This window comes from Pezoporus flaviventris, unplaced genomic scaffold (genome assembly GCF_033815535.1).
Source record: "Pezoporus flaviventris isolate CSIRO_AGI_PZ_B2104156 unplaced genomic scaffold, CSIRO_AGI_Pfla_v1 ptg000002l, whole genome shotgun sequence".
Lineage (NCBI taxonomy): Eukaryota > Metazoa > Chordata > Aves > Psittaciformes > Psittacidae > Pezoporus > Pezoporus flaviventris.
In genome coordinates, this window is record NW_026892550.1 from 44,349,647 (window position 1) to 44,367,289 (window position 17,643).

A 17,643-nucleotide genomic window follows, 5' to 3' on the forward strand; every position below is an offset into this window, starting at 1 on the left:
GAATCTCTCTTGTGCTCACAGATTAAAGCTAAGGTAAGTGAACCTTGTCTGTTGGTGACAGTTACTGGAGCTTTCCGACTTACACAGTTTATCCATTATTGGTGTTTATATCCTCCCTAGATACCCGTAAGCCAGAAGCACTTTGTTCTCATCATCCTGCTGCTTTTCAAATCCAAACCAAATTCCTTATTTAAATGCTTCTCTTTATTCCCACACAGTTCAGATCTATCTGTCCCATCCACAGAGGGACTCACAGACTCTTTGGGTCCCCAACATCCCTGGACTTCTCTGTTTCACCCTCAGCACCGACAGCCACCATCTGCCTTGCTGCCCACTCCTCTGCACGTCGCTGTTTCTGATGCGGATGGAGCTCCTCACTTGCCTCTCTCTGCCATTTGCTGCATGTGGCTGCCTTGCCCTGGAGAACAGGGTTAACCCAAAGCTGCTTTCCTCCCTTCAATGAATGAGCCTTCCAGCTTAGCTAACCAACTTGTGAAGAACTGCCAGCCTGCACTTAGATTTCTCCATCAGCTTGGTCTCTACCAACGCAGGACACCACACCGTGGCAGGATGGCGTGAGGGGAACCGGGACGAGCGCCTGGCCAAGGGCTGGGCTAAACTCACGGCCCTTGGCGTGACCAAGACGGCTGGTGCCGCCCCCCCGGCAGAGGCAGAGGAAGCTGCCGCTTACCAGCCGCGACACTGGGCTCCGGAGAGGAGAGGAAGGCTGCCCCCCGCGCTCCCCTCCTGGGCTGGGTGACACCTGGGGCGCTGCCCGCCGGGCGCTCCCTTCCCGCTCACGTCCGGGGCGCTGCCCCCCTGGCGCTCCCTTCCCGCTCACGTCCTCCCTCCGCCGGCGGCCTCAAGCGGGTATTCGGACCCCGGCAGGGCCGACACCGAGCTGGGCTCCGCCCTCCCCGCCCCGCCTCGGCGCACGCAGCGGCCACCAGGGGGCAGGCCAGAGCCGCTGCCCCGCCATGGGGCGTGTCCCGGTGAGGCCGCGCCCCCCCGTCACGAAGTGGGCGTCACGTCCGGGCGCCGCGCGTTGAGATTGGCCATGTGCTGGCGGAAGCGCGGGCGGGGATTGCCGCCGTTGCCGCAGTGACGGGGGCCGGGAGGGGGGCGGCGGGGCAGCGGAGGAGGGGGAAGATGGCGGCGCCGCGTCGCTCTCAGCACCACCATCACCATCATCACCCCCCGCCGCCGCCCGGGCCGGCTTCGCCGCCGGCCGCCGCCTCGCCGCCGCGCAGCCCCAGCCTGGCGCCAGCCGATCTCACCCCCGCCGCGCAGCGCCACAGTCTGGCCGGCCCCGAAGGCGAGGCTCCCCCCGACACCGAGCGGCCTCCGGCCCCGGAGTGCTCGGACGAGGCGGCGGGCGCCGCCGCCGCCCCCCCGGGCCCGCCGGGCTCGGGCAGCAGCTCCAGCAGTTCCTCCTCGTCCTCTTCCTCGTCTGCATCGTCGTCCGTTGCGTCGAGTCCGGCGGCGGAGAGTCCCGAGGCTGCGGGCCCGGGCGCTGCGAGCGGGGCCTTCCGCGAGCTGCTGGAGGCCTGCCGCAATGGGGACGTGACGCGCGTGAAGCGCCTGGTGGACACGGGCAATGTGAACGCCAAGGACATGGCCGGACGCAAGTCCACGCCGCTCCACTTCGCAGCCGGTGGGTACCGCCATCGGGGAGGGGCAGCTCCCGACCTGCCTCCTAGGGAGTAGCGTCCCTAGCTCCGTGAAGGGGTCCTCCAGCATCTCAGTGTGTCGGGAGAACTTAAGCTGAGAGGAAGAGTGTGAGCACAGTTCCCCGGCAGCCTTTCATTGCAGATTGTGGGGAGGCGGCCGTTAAATCTTTTTTTCCCGTCATAAAATGGAAAAACAAGTGGGAGAGGAGATCGTGGAGGTGTAAAGGAGACTGTATAGACCTTTTTCTCTGTATTTGACACATACACTTTTGCAAACATGTGCATGTGTGCTTAGGAAGTGAGAAACTGTAGTTCAGGACAGAGTTGGCTTCAAGTCACATGACTTGTAGTTTGAAAGTCGGGGACCGTAGTGATGCATATAGACTTGATAGGAACCAAAGCTGATGCCTTGTGCTTTATAACTCTTTTATTTAGGCATAGCTGCTGCTGGATCTCTGCAGCACTTGTAGTCTGAGTTGGCTGGGAAGAGAGGTGAAGTGGAACAGCAGTACTTAATAGAAGTTACAGATGTGCCCAGGAGAGAATATGCCTCTTAGTGCAGAGATGAGATGTCACTGTGATCAGAAATAATGTCATAAAATCAGTAAATGCTCCATCCCTGGTAGTGTTCAAGGCCAGGTTCGACAGAGCCTTGGGTGACATGGTTTAGTGTGAGGTGTCCCTGCCCATGGCAGGGGGTTGGAACTAGATGATCTTAAGGTCCTTTCCAACCCTAACTGTTCCATGATTCTGTGTTTTAAACAACGTGTTTACACTAACAGGAAGTAAACAATACCTTCTAGTAAATATAGCTATTACAGGTTACTGTAGTCCATAAAGAGAATGTTTTGTGCAGGATGTGGTCTTCACTGTGGGACAGGGCACATGAAGCTCACATTAAAAGTAAAACGAGGAAACTGCTTTAGGTCACCACCTTTAACTCAGGACTTGCTAGGGCTGTGGTCAGGCTGAGGGCTTTCTGACCTGAGCCACAGTGTTACGGGACCAGACCTTATGTAGTAAGAGACACAGATCTTGTTTGAGCTTTAGCAGTGGTACACATGAACTAAGATAACTAACAAGACTGTTTTGAGTGGTCAGTATTTAAACGCTTGTGTATGGCTCTAAAGTACTGTTATTGAAATCAATAATAAAAAATGAGCATTTTGTGGCACAGTGTTGCCTGGATCTCTGGATAGTGGTGTTCAATTTTGCAGTCAGATAATACTGTCTGAGATTGTATGAGCTTGTTTTTGTTTTCAAAGTATAGTTGGCATTTCACAATGCCCCTAAGGGAGTTTATAGTCCTGGGCTGTTTCCTTTTCATTCTCTAATCTCTGAGCTCTGCCAGTAAAACCTAACCTTATGCAGGTGGATGCACAGTGAATTTCTGAGATACGGAGAAGGACTTCATTTTAATGAACCCTGGAACATAATGCTAGTACAATTGCATGTGTGAGCATGAAGTTCTTAATATTTTGGAAGGCTCATCTTGAGTCTTTTCTGCTTGTTTTTGGGTTCAGACTTAAAATTAGATCTTGCTGCTTCCCCTTAAACTCTGAGAACTTCTGTGCTAGTACAAACTATAGTGCTGAAGCTGTGGTGGTAAATTCTACTTTGATTAGAGAAGTAAGGGACAAAACTTTCTTAAGGGGGATAAGACACTGAAAGTTTATAATGTCAGTAAGATGTTATAGTAATAGCAGTGCAAGGTGCTTCCTTTTAGCACATGGAAAACAGCAGATGAAGTTCTCATAGCTAACAAATTCCTCTGTTTTTCTATATTGACAGATGTTTCTTAGCTACCATACATATTTTATCTCAGATCACTGCAGTATGTCTGGTCCAAATGGGTTTGACCTGTAATAGCATTAGACAGATTTCTTAGTGCAGAGTTCTTGGGGTCCTGTGTTTTGAAATGGCCTGTAAGCACGTTGTTTGGATGCAGCAGATCTTGGGCAGTATGTATCTGCCAGTGATAAAGTACGTTGATTTGATCTTCTCCTTTGTGGGCAAAACTTGCTTGCTTATAGGAATCTGCTGTATATATGAAGCTGTGTTGTGGGTAATAGCTCGTTTTTTATCAGCCGTAGCTAAATGTGAATTGTATGGCCTTCACTCAAGGAACAAGGGTTGGATAGTGCAGTATGCAGTATTTTAAACTGCTGCTTTAAAACCTTGGGAAGCTAAACTCTTAAATGACAAGATCAGAAGCTGAACTCTCTCTCTCTTGTCCTCTGTGGTAGAGGAATAATTCTTCTAATTTCTTCTTAATTTTCCAATTCTGGGAGTAGCTGGATTTTGTTTTGTTGTTTGTTTGTTTGTTTATTTTCCCTGAGTTCTCTAACTCTGTCTGGTTTTCTCAGGTGTCCTTTTTGACAGCAGTGCCAGGCAGTTACTTTTACTGTAACAGGGAAGGACAACTTCCCTAACTCTAGTTTCTTGTAAAAAGCACTAAGTTCAGGTTTCCTTAAGCCCTGTGAGGTTTCTAGTTTCAAAATCACCTTTATCTCCTTTCTCACGGCAGAAGTAAGATAAAAGGGGTGACTTCTGAGAGCATTCAGAATCCTTAGCATGTATGTAAGCTGGGGTTGAGGTGAGAACTGAAATCCCTGTAATCAGTTATTTAAAAAGCTGGGGATATATCTGAATCTCTTTCTAGGAGGTTGAGTAATTTGTCCATTATCCAATTTTAGATGAAATGTGTATGGCCACATCAAGTGGAAGCAAGTGTTGCCCAGATTTTTTCTTTTTCTGGGATATGTGAATTTTCAATTGATCTGAATGAAGGGGAATTGGTTCTTCAACTCTGGAATGTCACCTAGTGTGCTGAATAAATCTGACCTGCTTTGGTTAGCTATTAATAAGGCAGAAATTAATATTGAGGCCATAGCGAGGTCACAGAGACCTCTTTTGCAAGCAGGAAGATGTTGAACAAAGGATTATTTTCCTTTCATCCTCCAACTGGACTGTTATTTTAGCAGAGTCTCTTGAAATTCTGAATATCTTTCGGGATGTGTGGTGTTCAGCTCTTCCTTTGCAAGTCATTTGAGATACTCTTCTATAGAGGTACATGTGTTTGGAAAGAGGAAAGCTCAGTAGTCTCTCAACAACTGTGTGGATTCTGGGTTATTTTGGGTCCCTGGGATCAGTGCAGGCTTTGGATGTTGTCCCTTGGCACCCAAGAAGAGGATTCTAAAGACCTGAAAGTGATTGAATGACTTCAAAATACAAAGAAGAAATTAAGTGGACGTCTTAATGTATTCAGAGCTTTAACACTTTTTTTTTTCCCCAATGAAAACTAGCTTGCTTATAACTATGAAAAAAAATAAAAAAAAAAAGGCAGCTCTGCTGGGCACAAACAAAGGTATGTTTGGTTAAAGGTTTTAGCTGTACTGGCGGCCAAAAAGCAGATATCTAGGAAAGAGTTATGCACTTACCCTCTTTGTATATACTTCTCCAAGTACTCTTCCTGCAGTTTGTAGCTCAGCAACTATTTGAGCAAGACCCAGTTTCTGCATGTTAATAGAAGGAGTTCACTAAATAATTGGACTGTTAATTTGTATTAAAAGTAACTTGCAACTTCCTCTTGTATTTTTCCATCCTGTTTGCTGGAGTATCCTGTGTTCTTAATGGTTCTCTTCTTCAAACTGCATTGTGTGAGGACAAACTGTTCCACTCTCTTGCCTTTCCACTGCACTCCTCCTTTGATCTACAGACGTGTTATGTCTTTTCCTTGAGAAAGACTTTAACTGTTGTTGATTTCACTGGATTATGAGCATCTTTACTGTATTATATGGCCCTCACTAGTTAAAAAAATTTATTATGCCTGTGCTGTCTGTTCTTGTAAACTAGCTTGATAATCCTGCATTTGGTGATGATGTTACATAGTTGACAAAATACCTTTTTGCCAGCATAACCAAATGAGTTGGTGGCTCTGTGTGAGAGGTAGAGTCTCTCCCTTCCCACCCCGCCACCTTGGGGTATGTTATTGACTTCTGAACTTTTTTTTTTTTATGGATGATTTCAGTCTATGTGATAATGTGTCGCATTTTAGGTAAACTTTGCATGGGGTAGAGTGGGACTTCACCCTCAGCCTACATATTTTCCGTGAATCACCGAATGGGACTGCCTGTATCGGCCTATTGTGTTTGAAGCAGGTTGGCAGTGATGCTTTCATGGCTCTTTTTTGTGTGTGTCATCATGTATAGCATTCACATACCAAGGTTGGCTTTCCAAGTCTTTTCCACCTTTAATATGCCTGGATGGGGAGGAGTTGTGTGACCTTTTGTCTGAAATCCCAGCTCTTTCTTGGAGCCAGCAAGAATTTGTAGGAGCTGGCTTGATGATGGATTTGCTTCTTCCCTTCTGAAACAAGGTTTAGCCTTACAAAAGGATAGATATGTATTTGCTGCTGACACCTTGATTGTTCTGGTTTTGGGCATAGTCCTTGCTGGTAAATCATTAGTAATACGACCTGTTTCAGAAATGAGTAGATGGATGGACCTGATAGAAACAAGCTGAGTCCTAGCCAATTTCTTCATATATCCACAATCATAAGCTTGTTGAGTTCCACACCCATTTAATGAGAAGTTTAAGTTCTTTTTTTTTATCATGAAGTTAGCCCCTTAGGTTAGTTCTTAGGCAACACATTCTTGTAGTTTCACTGTTATTCTCTTTCTAATGTTTAACCCAAGTTTAGAGAGAGTAATAACAGTAATTGCTGAACTGTGGGTTAATGCCCACTTCTGTACTGAGGCAGAGGTTTCTGGGGCGGCTTTTGGAATGTATAGAGTTGGGATGACAAGTTGGGGCTGATACCACCAAGAGCGCTTCAAACTCGGGCTTGAAGAAACATGATTTAAGGTGATTTGTTAGGGCATCAGTGATGCTCCTTTGTTTTCTTTCTGCTTGGGTCTATAGTAATGGCCAAAAGCTATTTGGGAAAGGTAGTTCCCTGTAAGAATGTTTTTGATATCACTGGTAATAACTGTTGGAAGTAAAGTATTTTTTTGAAGGCTAACATATATAACTATTCTCTAGAAAGCTTCTGGATGACTTTAGTCCTGAAGGCAAAGGGATTTCACTTGGGTTGGAGAAGAGTTAGCGGTCAGAGTTTCAGAAGAGAGCCATTCAAGTTGATTTGTCAACTAGCAAGCTATTAATCATAAAAATGCAAGCTGCTTCAACATGTGTGAAGTAAGGAACTGAGGAGGCAGAACAAATGTAACTACCGACTGAGTGTTCCTTGAGGAAGAGCCAGGAAGCAGCAAGAAGCAGTTGGTAACTTATTACAGGCTTCTACTCTATGCAGAGATACCTGAATTGACCACTCCATCTGTGGTGCAGTGTACATCAAATTAGTTTAAATTGCCCAGGAAAGCCTTGCTTGAAATACTGTTCCTAAACTACTCTGACTCATTTTGTTGCTGTTGTCTTATACATCCATGCCATAGGAGAGATGTCTGACCTTACTCAAACAGGTGTTTGTAAAGCTAAGTCACCGATCAGTTCTTCCTTGTGGAACTTAAAGCAGGAATAATAACAATTTTTGGCTGGATTCATATGGATAGAGTGAAGAGTGAAGATTGTGCAGTCAGTTAGAAAACATCCTGGCAGCCTTACAGGCTCAGAGCCTGCAAAATACAGATTTTTAATATAAAAAGAGGAATTGATAAATTACTGTCCTTGATTTTGAAGTTCTTGCTTGTTTTTGTTGCATTTGTTAGTACATGAACTCTACTGTCACAAGCGTATTACTTCCTCGGAAGTTTCAGCTTGCTTTGTGACTATTTGCTGTCTTGAGTGGTCTTGCAATACTTGCATCTCCTTCCTACTTAAAATCCTTTGAAGGAATTTACAAGAGGATATAAATGCAAAATTTCAGACCTTTGGTAATATTGAAGCAGATGCCTTTTTTTCCCAGTTTGAAGGCTCTTCAGTTTATTTTGTTAAACTAAAAGTGAAGTGGGAGAAGTAGCTGGTGGCTTTTGGAAGACCTGTTTGGGGGGGGGGGAAGGAATCTGGTATCTATGCAGGAATGCAGTACTAAAGCAAAGAGATGTACAGTGGCTTAGCTTGAACTTTAGCCTTTGCTTACTGTTTAAAACCATTCTCAAAATGTCATGTATCTTTAAGATGTGTGCTTCTCCAAGGGATTATATTCTCCTGAGAGTTACATTTAGTGCTGTAACAAGTGGGACTGCATTTAATAAGAGCATCTTTCCTGCTTTGCCTAAGATCACAGTAATACCTGCAGGTGTGCTTGACCTGTGGTTATGCACTTCTGTAAAATCTAACTCCTTTTGGAGTCAGTGTGTTCTTAAGAGCAAACAAGTGAAAGGAGGAGGAAAAACAGCTAGTGAGAGTTAGGGTCTTTCATGTGATAAATTAAACTCTGCACATATTAGCAGCTTTGCAGAAGTTAGAATTAGCATTTGAAGGAATTCATGCTATGTTGATCAAGTGACATTAATTGGGCAGTGGGTGAAACAGTACAGCTGTACTTAAACTGATCAAACTATTTGATGTATGGCTGGCACTGGGGAAAGCATTTTTCTGATTTTGGTGGGAAGTCCATATAGTTGGTTGATTTTTTTACCAGACTTTCTAAAAATGAGTCTTGAAATTGGGCAATGATGTGTGTGGCATCTTGGAGTATTAGTAAGTGCCTGTAAATTGTTACCATGTGAAAGCTTTGACTAACTGAACCCAAGTTTAATGTGGAAGTCCTAACAGGAGCATGTACCAACAGGGTATCATCTGATGCTCCTGTTGCTTTCCTTGCATTGCTTCTATCATCAGTTATTCAATCTGCTCACTCTATTGCCTCTTGCTTACTTAGTTTCAATGCCACAAGAAGAGATGGAACAGGACAACCTTGTGGGCTGGGAGCAGGATGTGACAGGGGAAAAGGACTGGTCTTAGCAGTAAGCATTTGGTGGTATCTAGGTGCCGTCTTGACTGACAGCACTTGAAAGTTTTATTTAGCTTAATATTCAAGCTGCCAGTTTACTACCCAAAGCCTTTTTTTCCCCTTACTTTCAGCCTAAAGTGACAGCTATAGAATACAGCACTGGCAAAGAACTAGTTAAGTGGCATTTTCTCCAAATTGTGTGCCTGTCTTTTGATTTATGTGAAGCTTTCATAGCTGTGTCTGTGTTCTGGCTTTTACCACTTCAGTTGTTTCTGTGAGATGACTGGAGAAATTAAGAGCCTGTCAGTCACTCTGAATTTTTGCCTTTGGTTTGACTAATGAGTGTTTCACCCTTAAATTTCAAATGTTCTCTTGCTACTACTTTATTGTAATGGGATTATTGCTTCCTTTCTCTTCTGGACAGTATGTTTTCTGAGGTACTCTGATTTGCTTGTAACTTCTAAGTTGTGTAAAGAAGCTAAAATGAGAGCAAAGTTTGTGCATTTTACCCATGTCAAATAGCCAAAGCTAATAAGGGACCCTGGCCATGTGTGTGCTTTGAAAGCTGGGAGATGAACCTCATTAAAACAGGCCTGCATTCTGTGCCTTGAAATGTGACTCTTCTCCATAGTTACTCTGGTTTTGGATGCTATCTGTAGGAACCTTCTATTTGATCATCTTTGGGGATCTTTGATTACAGTTCCTTTCTTGGGAACTCTTAGGCTTTGCAAATTAAAGTTGCACCGGAAACATACAAGAGCAAGATTTTTAAAATCATCTTAAATGCTATCACATTAGTTTCTTCATTTTAAACCAAATTATATGTGCTTGATCTGTTGCAAATGGCTTGGTATGTGACTGGTTTTGTAAAAAAGCTGACCCCCACACTGCAGGAGTTTCAGTAATTACAACCAATTTGGCAGATTGGATTTTGTGATCACTTTGAAGACTTTCTGGTACTTTGTCAATTCAAGTTTTTACAGGTTTGTCTGCAGTCGAGATGGGGAGGCTATTCCCATAACTCATCACTTTGAAAAGCGGGTGGTCTGGTGGGATAAAATCACAGTAACCTTTACTGTGCTTTTTGAGGATTGAACAGAAGAGCCAAGTCACCAAAAACTGTAAAACGTTTATTGCTGGTGTTTCCAAAGATACCTTTATCAAGGGCTACCTCTAACAAGTGTGTGTGTGTAGTCCTGGAAATCTCAACACTGAATAACTTGAAAAGAAATTTGGGTTTACGGGCACTGTAAGGTAGTTTTTCCTTGAGAGACCAGAAGTACATGTAAAGCAAATGCTAATTTAGTTTCAGCACTCTTTTTAGTAGTTCAGTCTATAAAAACTAAAGGCTAATAAAATCTGTTGATTTGCTGTTCAGTTGAAACCATTCTTTCCTAATTCATGTCTTTCAATTTTCCTTTGCCAGTTAAATGAACAATATAAACTTGGGAATCTTGAGGGCTTGCTTGTTGGTATTTATGCCCCAGGCCTGTTAGCTTTGCTGTGGGACCAGATACCCTTTGCTGTTGTACCCATTTAAGCTGTCATTTTCTGTTTGAAGACTTAGAGGTGATGTTCCTTGACTGTTTCGTAACAGGAACAAACAAATCAGTTTTCATGTGAGAAGCTGCAATGATTTACAGTAGCAGTGGCCTTGCTGACAGTTCAGTTAAGAAAAACGTGTCTTCTGTTAGCAGTTTTGTCATGATAAATAAGTATCATTTTTAATAATACCAGTTTTGATTTGCGAGCTTCCATTTCTGTAGTGTAATTTCTAACATGAAGTGATCAGTATATAATGTACCAAAAAGCTTTGACTCATCTGCAGTGATGGGCTAAAATTGGATTGCTGAGGTGGGAGCCAGTCTGGTTGTGGGCCCCTCCCGGCAGCTGGTATGGCCCGGCAGCTGGTATGGCTCGGCAGCTTGTGCAGCAGCTGCTCAACTGCTGTTCAGCCCCATGTATTAAAGAAAACACACTTTGGTATCTAAGTGTGCTAACTTGTGATTTGTAGTGGTCCAGCATCGGTGCTTCCAAGCAGCTGGAGGCTCTCTACAGTGGGGACTGAGGAATCCTTATAGCTATCCAAAAGTAACCAAGTTGTACTTGCTCGCTGGCACACTTGAACTACATTACAATACAGGATTAACCAAGTGTAAGCTGCTGCACTTTCTACTAGATGTGAGCATCTGTGTGTGTATCCATGATGTCTTCCCCAGACTGTTCTTCTACCTGCTTGCTTGGGGCAGAAATAAAGATGCTGCTAAATTGTCATCAAAACTCAAACCACGGTAAACCTTGGTAAAGGGGCTTTTTTCTGTGGCTGTGCTTGCCTTAACCATAGCGTTAGTCAGCTTCCAGAAAACTTACGGCCTTCAGGAGAGGATGTTGAAGGACTCTGTGCTTCACTGAGGAGACTGTAAATTCCTGCAGAATGGCTAGCCTGCCGTTTGCCTGAAAGCTGGATGTTGAGTTAGAACATTAGCCTTAACTGGATTAAGCTAGTTTGGATGCAGAGCTGCTAGATCTGGCTTAGAGGTCTCACCGTATGGACTCTGGGGGAAAAGCATGCTAATTCTATGCCATAAGTCTGCATAGCTATAACTAGTACAGTACTCTGGCAAAAAGGGGGCTTAATTCATTGAAATGGAGGTCCTATCCAGGGATTTACTGATCTGGGGTAAAACATTGTGATTTATAAAGTCTTCGTGCATGAGTTGTTGCCTGCGGTGGAGAGTACTGACTTTTGAGAACCATTTCTGTCACTTTCAGCATCATTTTGCTGTGGTCATCTGAGGGAGAACTGATAGCTTCTTTGTCTCTTCACTTGAGCTTTGTATTTGCTTTCAAGAAGAGAAACAACGTTTTTAGTTATGTTTCTGATCTGTGATCTATGGAGTTGCTACAATCTATAAACTGCCAGTTAGCACTGCTGTGATGGTATTTCATTTGCTGCAGCATTTAATTCAGCCGTTTCAGAAACATAGTTCATATACATGGGATTTTTCATCCTTAAGCTGGTTGGTATCCATCATTACCAGAAGACACAATAACTTCTAAAGTGTCAGGCTTTTAAAATTTCCAGTGATGCTGCTTTTAGCCCTGAGGTTTCTAAGAAATGGAATCTGACCTTTGAGATGCAATCTAGTACAAAAATGAACACTTGTGTTTTAGCTTAAACTGTCCCTCTTGAACCTAAGTTCTGTTTCTGTCATCTCCACAGTGGAGTCTGCAAAGTATTTCATTGTAACAGAAATTTAAAGCCAGTGTTTATTTCATTTTTATCTCCTAATAATCTTTTCTGGAAAAAGAACGGCAAGCCTATTGTAGAACTTTTTCATGAGACAGTGCAGCCAGTGAAGCTGTTTATAATACAACGTTGTTCACCGCTGTCATGAGTTTAAGTGGATCTTTCAACTGTTGTTTGAGCGGGTGAATATAGTTGCACTTGGTGGTGAAATGAAACAAGCAGTAGAAGAGGGACATGAATAATATCATCTGATGTCTGTACACTGGGCTAAGTGAACAGTTTTAAATATTAAATCATGTTGTTTTACCAGATGAATGAACAGAAATATGTTCTTTTACAGGTTTTGGAAGGAAGGATGTTGTAGAGCACTTGCTACAGACAGGAGCCAATGTTCATGCTCGTGATGATGGAGGGCTGATACCCCTTCACAACGCCTGCTCTTTTGGTCATGCTGAAGTGGTTAGTCTGCTACTGTGTCAAGGGGCAGACCCAAATGCTAGAGACAATTGGAACTATACTCCTTTGCATGAAGCTGCTATCAAGGGGAAGATAGATGTGTGTATTGGTAAGTGTCTGTCACTTCTTGAATTCTTACCAGATACGTGTATTGTGCAGTTGTAATTGTTATTGTGCTGGACTTGAGATGAAAGATACTGCTTGTTCTTAAAAGATAACATCTTCTAAGCTTGCAGGTAGGTATAGTGATAGTCATTTAAGGCTAACTTTTCCAAGTTTTGTAATACAAGCCTTGCTGAAATTGCATATGAAACTAAGCAGAGGAGGTTAGGAAAAGTCTCCTTGTCTGTTAAATTACAATAGTCAAAAGTTTGAATATGGAGGTTTGTCTGACTTGGTTGTTCTCAAGAAAACTAGCTTTACTAGGTAAAGTCTTTGCTTTTTGGTCTGCTCTGTATGTTGTCTTAGTGGTTGGAAAGATGGTTAACCTTTCACTCTATACAGTATGGGGAAACATCTCATGAGTCATTTGGAGCTTCCCAATACAAGTTACAGGACACCATTGTTCACAGTGGTTATATATCTTCAGTGTATGTGCTGTAGCCTGGAGCCAAAGCAATTTCAAATCAAATTGAACACTTCAATCATTTTAAATGTGTCTAGAACATATAAACAGCTCTTCAGTCAGGATGTCTTTAACTTTTATGGTTTTTCTCTGTGTACTTAGTATCACTTTGTTTCTAAATAGGAACTTCTATTTTTACTTTTTTATTCCTTTTTTTTTGTTTTTTTTTTAAATACTCAGATCAGTTCCTTGAACTTATTTATCAATGCTAGTTCTTCTCACATCTAGTAACTTGAATAAAATGGTCTACTCAACATAATGGTTTTTATCAAACACGGAGAGAAAACCAGTATTTTGGAACCGCAGTTAAAATTACGAACATAAATTTGTTCAAGGAAGAAAAATAACAGTTACAGATGAAACTAGGACAATAACGTATAGAACAAGACACAATTTTCAGAACTTCAGATAATATCTATTTGCTTAAAGACTTGTTACAGTCCAGCAGAGAAAGCTCCATAACTTACAGGACAAGTTCTTGCATTAGCTTTATCTCTTTGGGTGGTTTGTCTAAAGGCTCTCTGGTACTCTTTGGAGGAGGTTGGGTAGGTCAGATCAAGATGGGAGATTGTGGTACATCAATTTTAATGTACAGTGCTGAAAGTGATTTGAGATTATTTAGGTCTAATTTCCATGATCAAAGAACTGGTGATACCTTTAAAGGTATAGTCCAGTTTAGTAAGTTGTGGCCTTCATGAAAGGAAGTACAGAATCAAATTTATGTCTTGTATTACACAGAACTTCATTCTGTGTTCCAATGCTCAGATTTGTTCTGTGACTCTACATGTTGGACTAAGGGGATGAGATATATATATATGTATATATATAAAATAAATAATATTCAGTATGTGGTACTGATCAAATCCCAAAGCTCTTCTGCTGTTCACTGCAGTTGTAGGGTTCCTTGGCAGCATGGAGCAGGGCTGCGGGTACTAGATGCTGTTCTCCTCACAAAGCTACTTGCAGGCAGATTGGAGTCTGGGAATCCTTTAGAAATTTATTTTATTGCAAACAAGCAAGCATGATGTGGTTGTGCTCAGTTTAGTCACAAATATCCATGTGTGTTGTACTTCAGTCAGGTACTTGATCAATCAAAGTGAGAGTTATTACTGAAGGCAGTGTCACCAGTCACTAGATTTAATATGTACTGTAGTATGATGCTACTTTGGGATTTATGATTCCATAAACCTGCTAGGACATGAGTGTAGATAAAGAATTCTATTCTTTCTTGTTTGCAGTGAGTTTGGTTGCATTTTACATCTAGTGGGCAAGCATGTTTTGCTGGTTTTTGCAAGTTCCTGTTTCTTTCCAGTGGTTTTGTATATAACTTTTATATTAAGGTCTTTAGTTTTTATCTCAAAGTCTTTTAAAGAAACACATTATGCATAGGGATAATGAATAATGATTGCTTAGGGCACAAATTCTAACTAGGAATACTTGAACAGCTTTCTGGAATATACTTGTACCGTGCTGCTATTTATACCTGTTACAGCAGATACGATGGAAGAAAATAACTTGTAAAAAAAAAAACAAACCCAAAACATCCCAAACATATTCTTAAGAGTGTTCCTTTTTAAAGAATCAAGGCGTGTTTTTTAAAATGCATTAATTGAAGAGCAGTCTCTGGAAATCCTGGCATAACCTTGAATTTATTGCTGAACTTGGATGTCTGTCTGGAAAGCAGGTTGTGTAAGATCTGGTCATCTAGCTGTATTGTTTGGCTACCTATTCTTGGCATCTTCTTTCAAATGGAGATAATTTTCCACTTTATCTTCTTGCCTTCCTTTCTTCTTTGCCACCCCAGTTTGCATCTTTTCTTTGTCATATCTATCGTAGAATGCTGTTCTTTTGGCCACTTTACAGGTCAAAAAGGGAGAAGGGATAACTGAACAGTGTGGAGATGCAGCACATTGAGGAATAATGATTTTTTGCAGGAATACTCAAGGCATTGAAGCAGAGTGGAAGTCCAGCAAAAGCTGGGTAGTGACTGCACTACAACTATAGAATGCTCTTGTGTCCTAGACTTGGAATAGAGTGTGCATATTTATGCTCAAAGTACTAGGAATAAATAAGAAGTGTACATGAACTGATGAAAACTCATCAGGTTATGTACAAGCTTCTACTCCGGGAAACTCCAGCAAATGACTGATAGGATTTCTTGTTCTGTTTTACTGGTTGCATATTGCAATCATAGGACAGTGTTGGAAGTTAAAGGCAGAGAATACAAGTGCGCCAAGTTTGGGAGGAATAGGGACTGTGGCACTTTTAGGCAGTTTGTGTCCTGGGTCTGGAAATGTGGGATATCTTGGAGGATGATAAGCAGTGCTTAGCTGGTTTGCTGACCATCTCTTACAATATATTTAGCTGCAGATTTGTTTAGTTGCCAAGTAATTTAATCAGTTTAAAGCCTTGTTTGCTATGTAATCAGTTTTTGGACTAAATGAATTGAAGCATAAAAACCAATTGTTAGGTAAGTGTTCTCTAGTATTTATGGCTCCTAGGATTGCTTTATCTGTCAGGAAGATGTATTTTTGGTGTCTGTGGACTGTTTCTAGAGCTAATGAAAAGTGGTTTTGTTCCTCAGTGTCATGTTTGCTCATGGAATAATGAATGAATGGTGAACTCTGCAAAGTGTTTGGAGAAATGCTGTGATGTCAGGTTAGCAACTGTTGTGCAGGTTGGGCTGGAGAGAAAGGATGATCTGTTTCTTCATCTGAGGGTCTACTGCAGTCCAAAGATCCACATAGCTCACTTTTCTCCAACAGTGGTGTGTAGTGAAGATGCTCAGGGTTAATGAATGGCTTGAGTATATACTTCTTTCTCATGGCAATCAGCAGCTTAGGAACTTGATAAAGCAGAGGCTGCATCTCCGTTGTGTTACATAGCCATTGGTACACAAAATTCTTGAAAGATAGGTCTAATTATTTCTTAAATGCTGCTATACTTTTGGCTTTGAAGGTGTTCTGTAGCGAGAGAATTTTACGATTTAGTAGTCTTGTAGCAAAAAAACAACCCTTCCTTTTCTTCAAAATGTTATTCTCTATGACTTTTATTACAAGTCATTCAGGATTTTCATGGGAAGTAGCGAATAGTCATTTCTACTTGTACTCTGCACATCCTTTGTGATTTTATAGGCCTACATTTCTTCTTCATTCAAATGTCTCTTTTCCAAGCTGTGAAAAACGTAAGTCTTCCATCATGTTATCCTGTTAAATACTCTGGAATTATTGTCTTTTCTGGTGTTTTTTAGGTTAGGGGTTGGTATTGGGAGTACAGACATAAAAACTGGGTGTAGTAGATTTATAGGGTAACTTCGTGTTATTTCTATTTTGGTTTTCTGGTTGCTGAACATGGAATGGGAGTAGCTCCAAGGTATTTCCACAGCTTCTTTAAAACTGTGTTTGTGCAACACACTTAATTTTTGTTTCTTTGTTAAAAAAAGCAGGCTAAAAATAGCCTTATAGAAGCTGTGCTTATGCAGTTTTGCCTGGGCTTGCTCTGCCCTCCACTGTGTGTGTTTCTGCAGAGGCTATGGTTCCTGCAGAGGTTTTTGTTTGGTGGGTTTGTTTTGTAGGTTTTTTTTTTCCCCAGGTGGATTTCCAGTGAAGTACTGTAAAAACTATTACAGGACTGCTAGCCTGAAAGTGATCTCAGGTATCATACATCTGCTTAGTTTTTAAGGGCATGCTACACAAATATGCGAATTGTGAGCATCTTCTATGGTGATGCCGTGATTTATGGATCTGAACATACAGTGTACTTAATTTATTTCCTTAAAATTACCAAATTCTAGCTACTAAAAAGCTCCCTTCAACACTCTACAAAACTGTAGAAGTTTTAAAAAATTACTTCTAGTCCATGCAATGCTAAGAATCCATCAGGAATTACTTAATATTACACTACACAAATGCTTTTACTGGATTCCTCTGGGCTAGTTGAAATTTCCTGCAAAGATCCTTTGGCATGATGAGTTTACTGCTGTAGTGCTATGAAACATCTCTAATGGAAATGTCAAGGTGCATTTGTCTCTCTGACCAGAGAATTTCTGAGGAAGTTGATTTTTTTTTTTTTTTTTTCCCATTACTCTCTTTGTACTTGAAAGATACAGTAAGCAAGTAAACTAAAACTTTTTTAACCTAGCAGGCTTTCCAACCTACATGTCCTCCCCTTAGCATATGGATCACTGTTACTTAAATGTCTCTTTGTTAAGAATGTCAAAACATTGCTCACGCTGCTGCGCTTCCTCACAACTGTGAAAGGAGAAGAATTCATCAGCTATTACCTTCTGCTATTGCATTTCTTCAGGCTTAAATGTGTTGGGAATACGATTTGACCCCTTCCTGCAGGGCAGATAAGCCTTCTGGCAGGATTAAAAAAAATCTATAAAAGGTATTTTATGGGTACAACTAGTGCACAGTAAACCTTAAAGGAATTGTAGAAGTTGGGATTTGCCCAATCATTCAACTGCAAAGAAGGCATGTACAGCAAATAGTGAAATTATTACAATTTATGACTTTATTGCCCCTTGAGATTTTTTGTAATACTCAAAGCATTTTGCCTTCCAAGCAGAGGAATTGTATTGCTCTAAAAGTTAGAGCTGCATCTGATTTTATTACCTGAAAATAAATAAAAAAATCACAGGAAGTTCCCTCAAAGAGCAAATTGTGCAGTAGCAAGTTCTTTTTGGGGGTGGGGAGTGGTGAGGGGAAGAAGCTTTAGCATCTTA

At 41.8% G+C, this 17,643-nt stretch overlaps 1 protein-coding gene across 2 annotated transcripts in view; it reads left to right on the forward strand.

Moving 5' to 3' along the window:
* The first annotated feature begins 1,111 nt into the window (after nt 1-1,111).
* The window catches only part of TNKS (tankyrase), a 139,807-nt gene continuing 123,275 nt past the window's right edge, over nt 1,112-17,643 (forward strand). The window contains exons 1-2 of one of the 2 annotated variants that reach the window (XM_061476963.1): nt 1,112-1,654; nt 12,177-12,401. In XM_061476963.1, coding sequence (XP_061332947.1) covers nt 1,150-1,654; nt 12,177-12,401 — 730 coding nt within the window. In that variant the 5' untranslated portion in view covers nt 1,112-1,149. The remainder of the gene's footprint in view (nt 1,655-12,176; nt 12,402-17,643) is intronic. The other variant, XM_061476973.1, reaches the window with a different exon arrangement.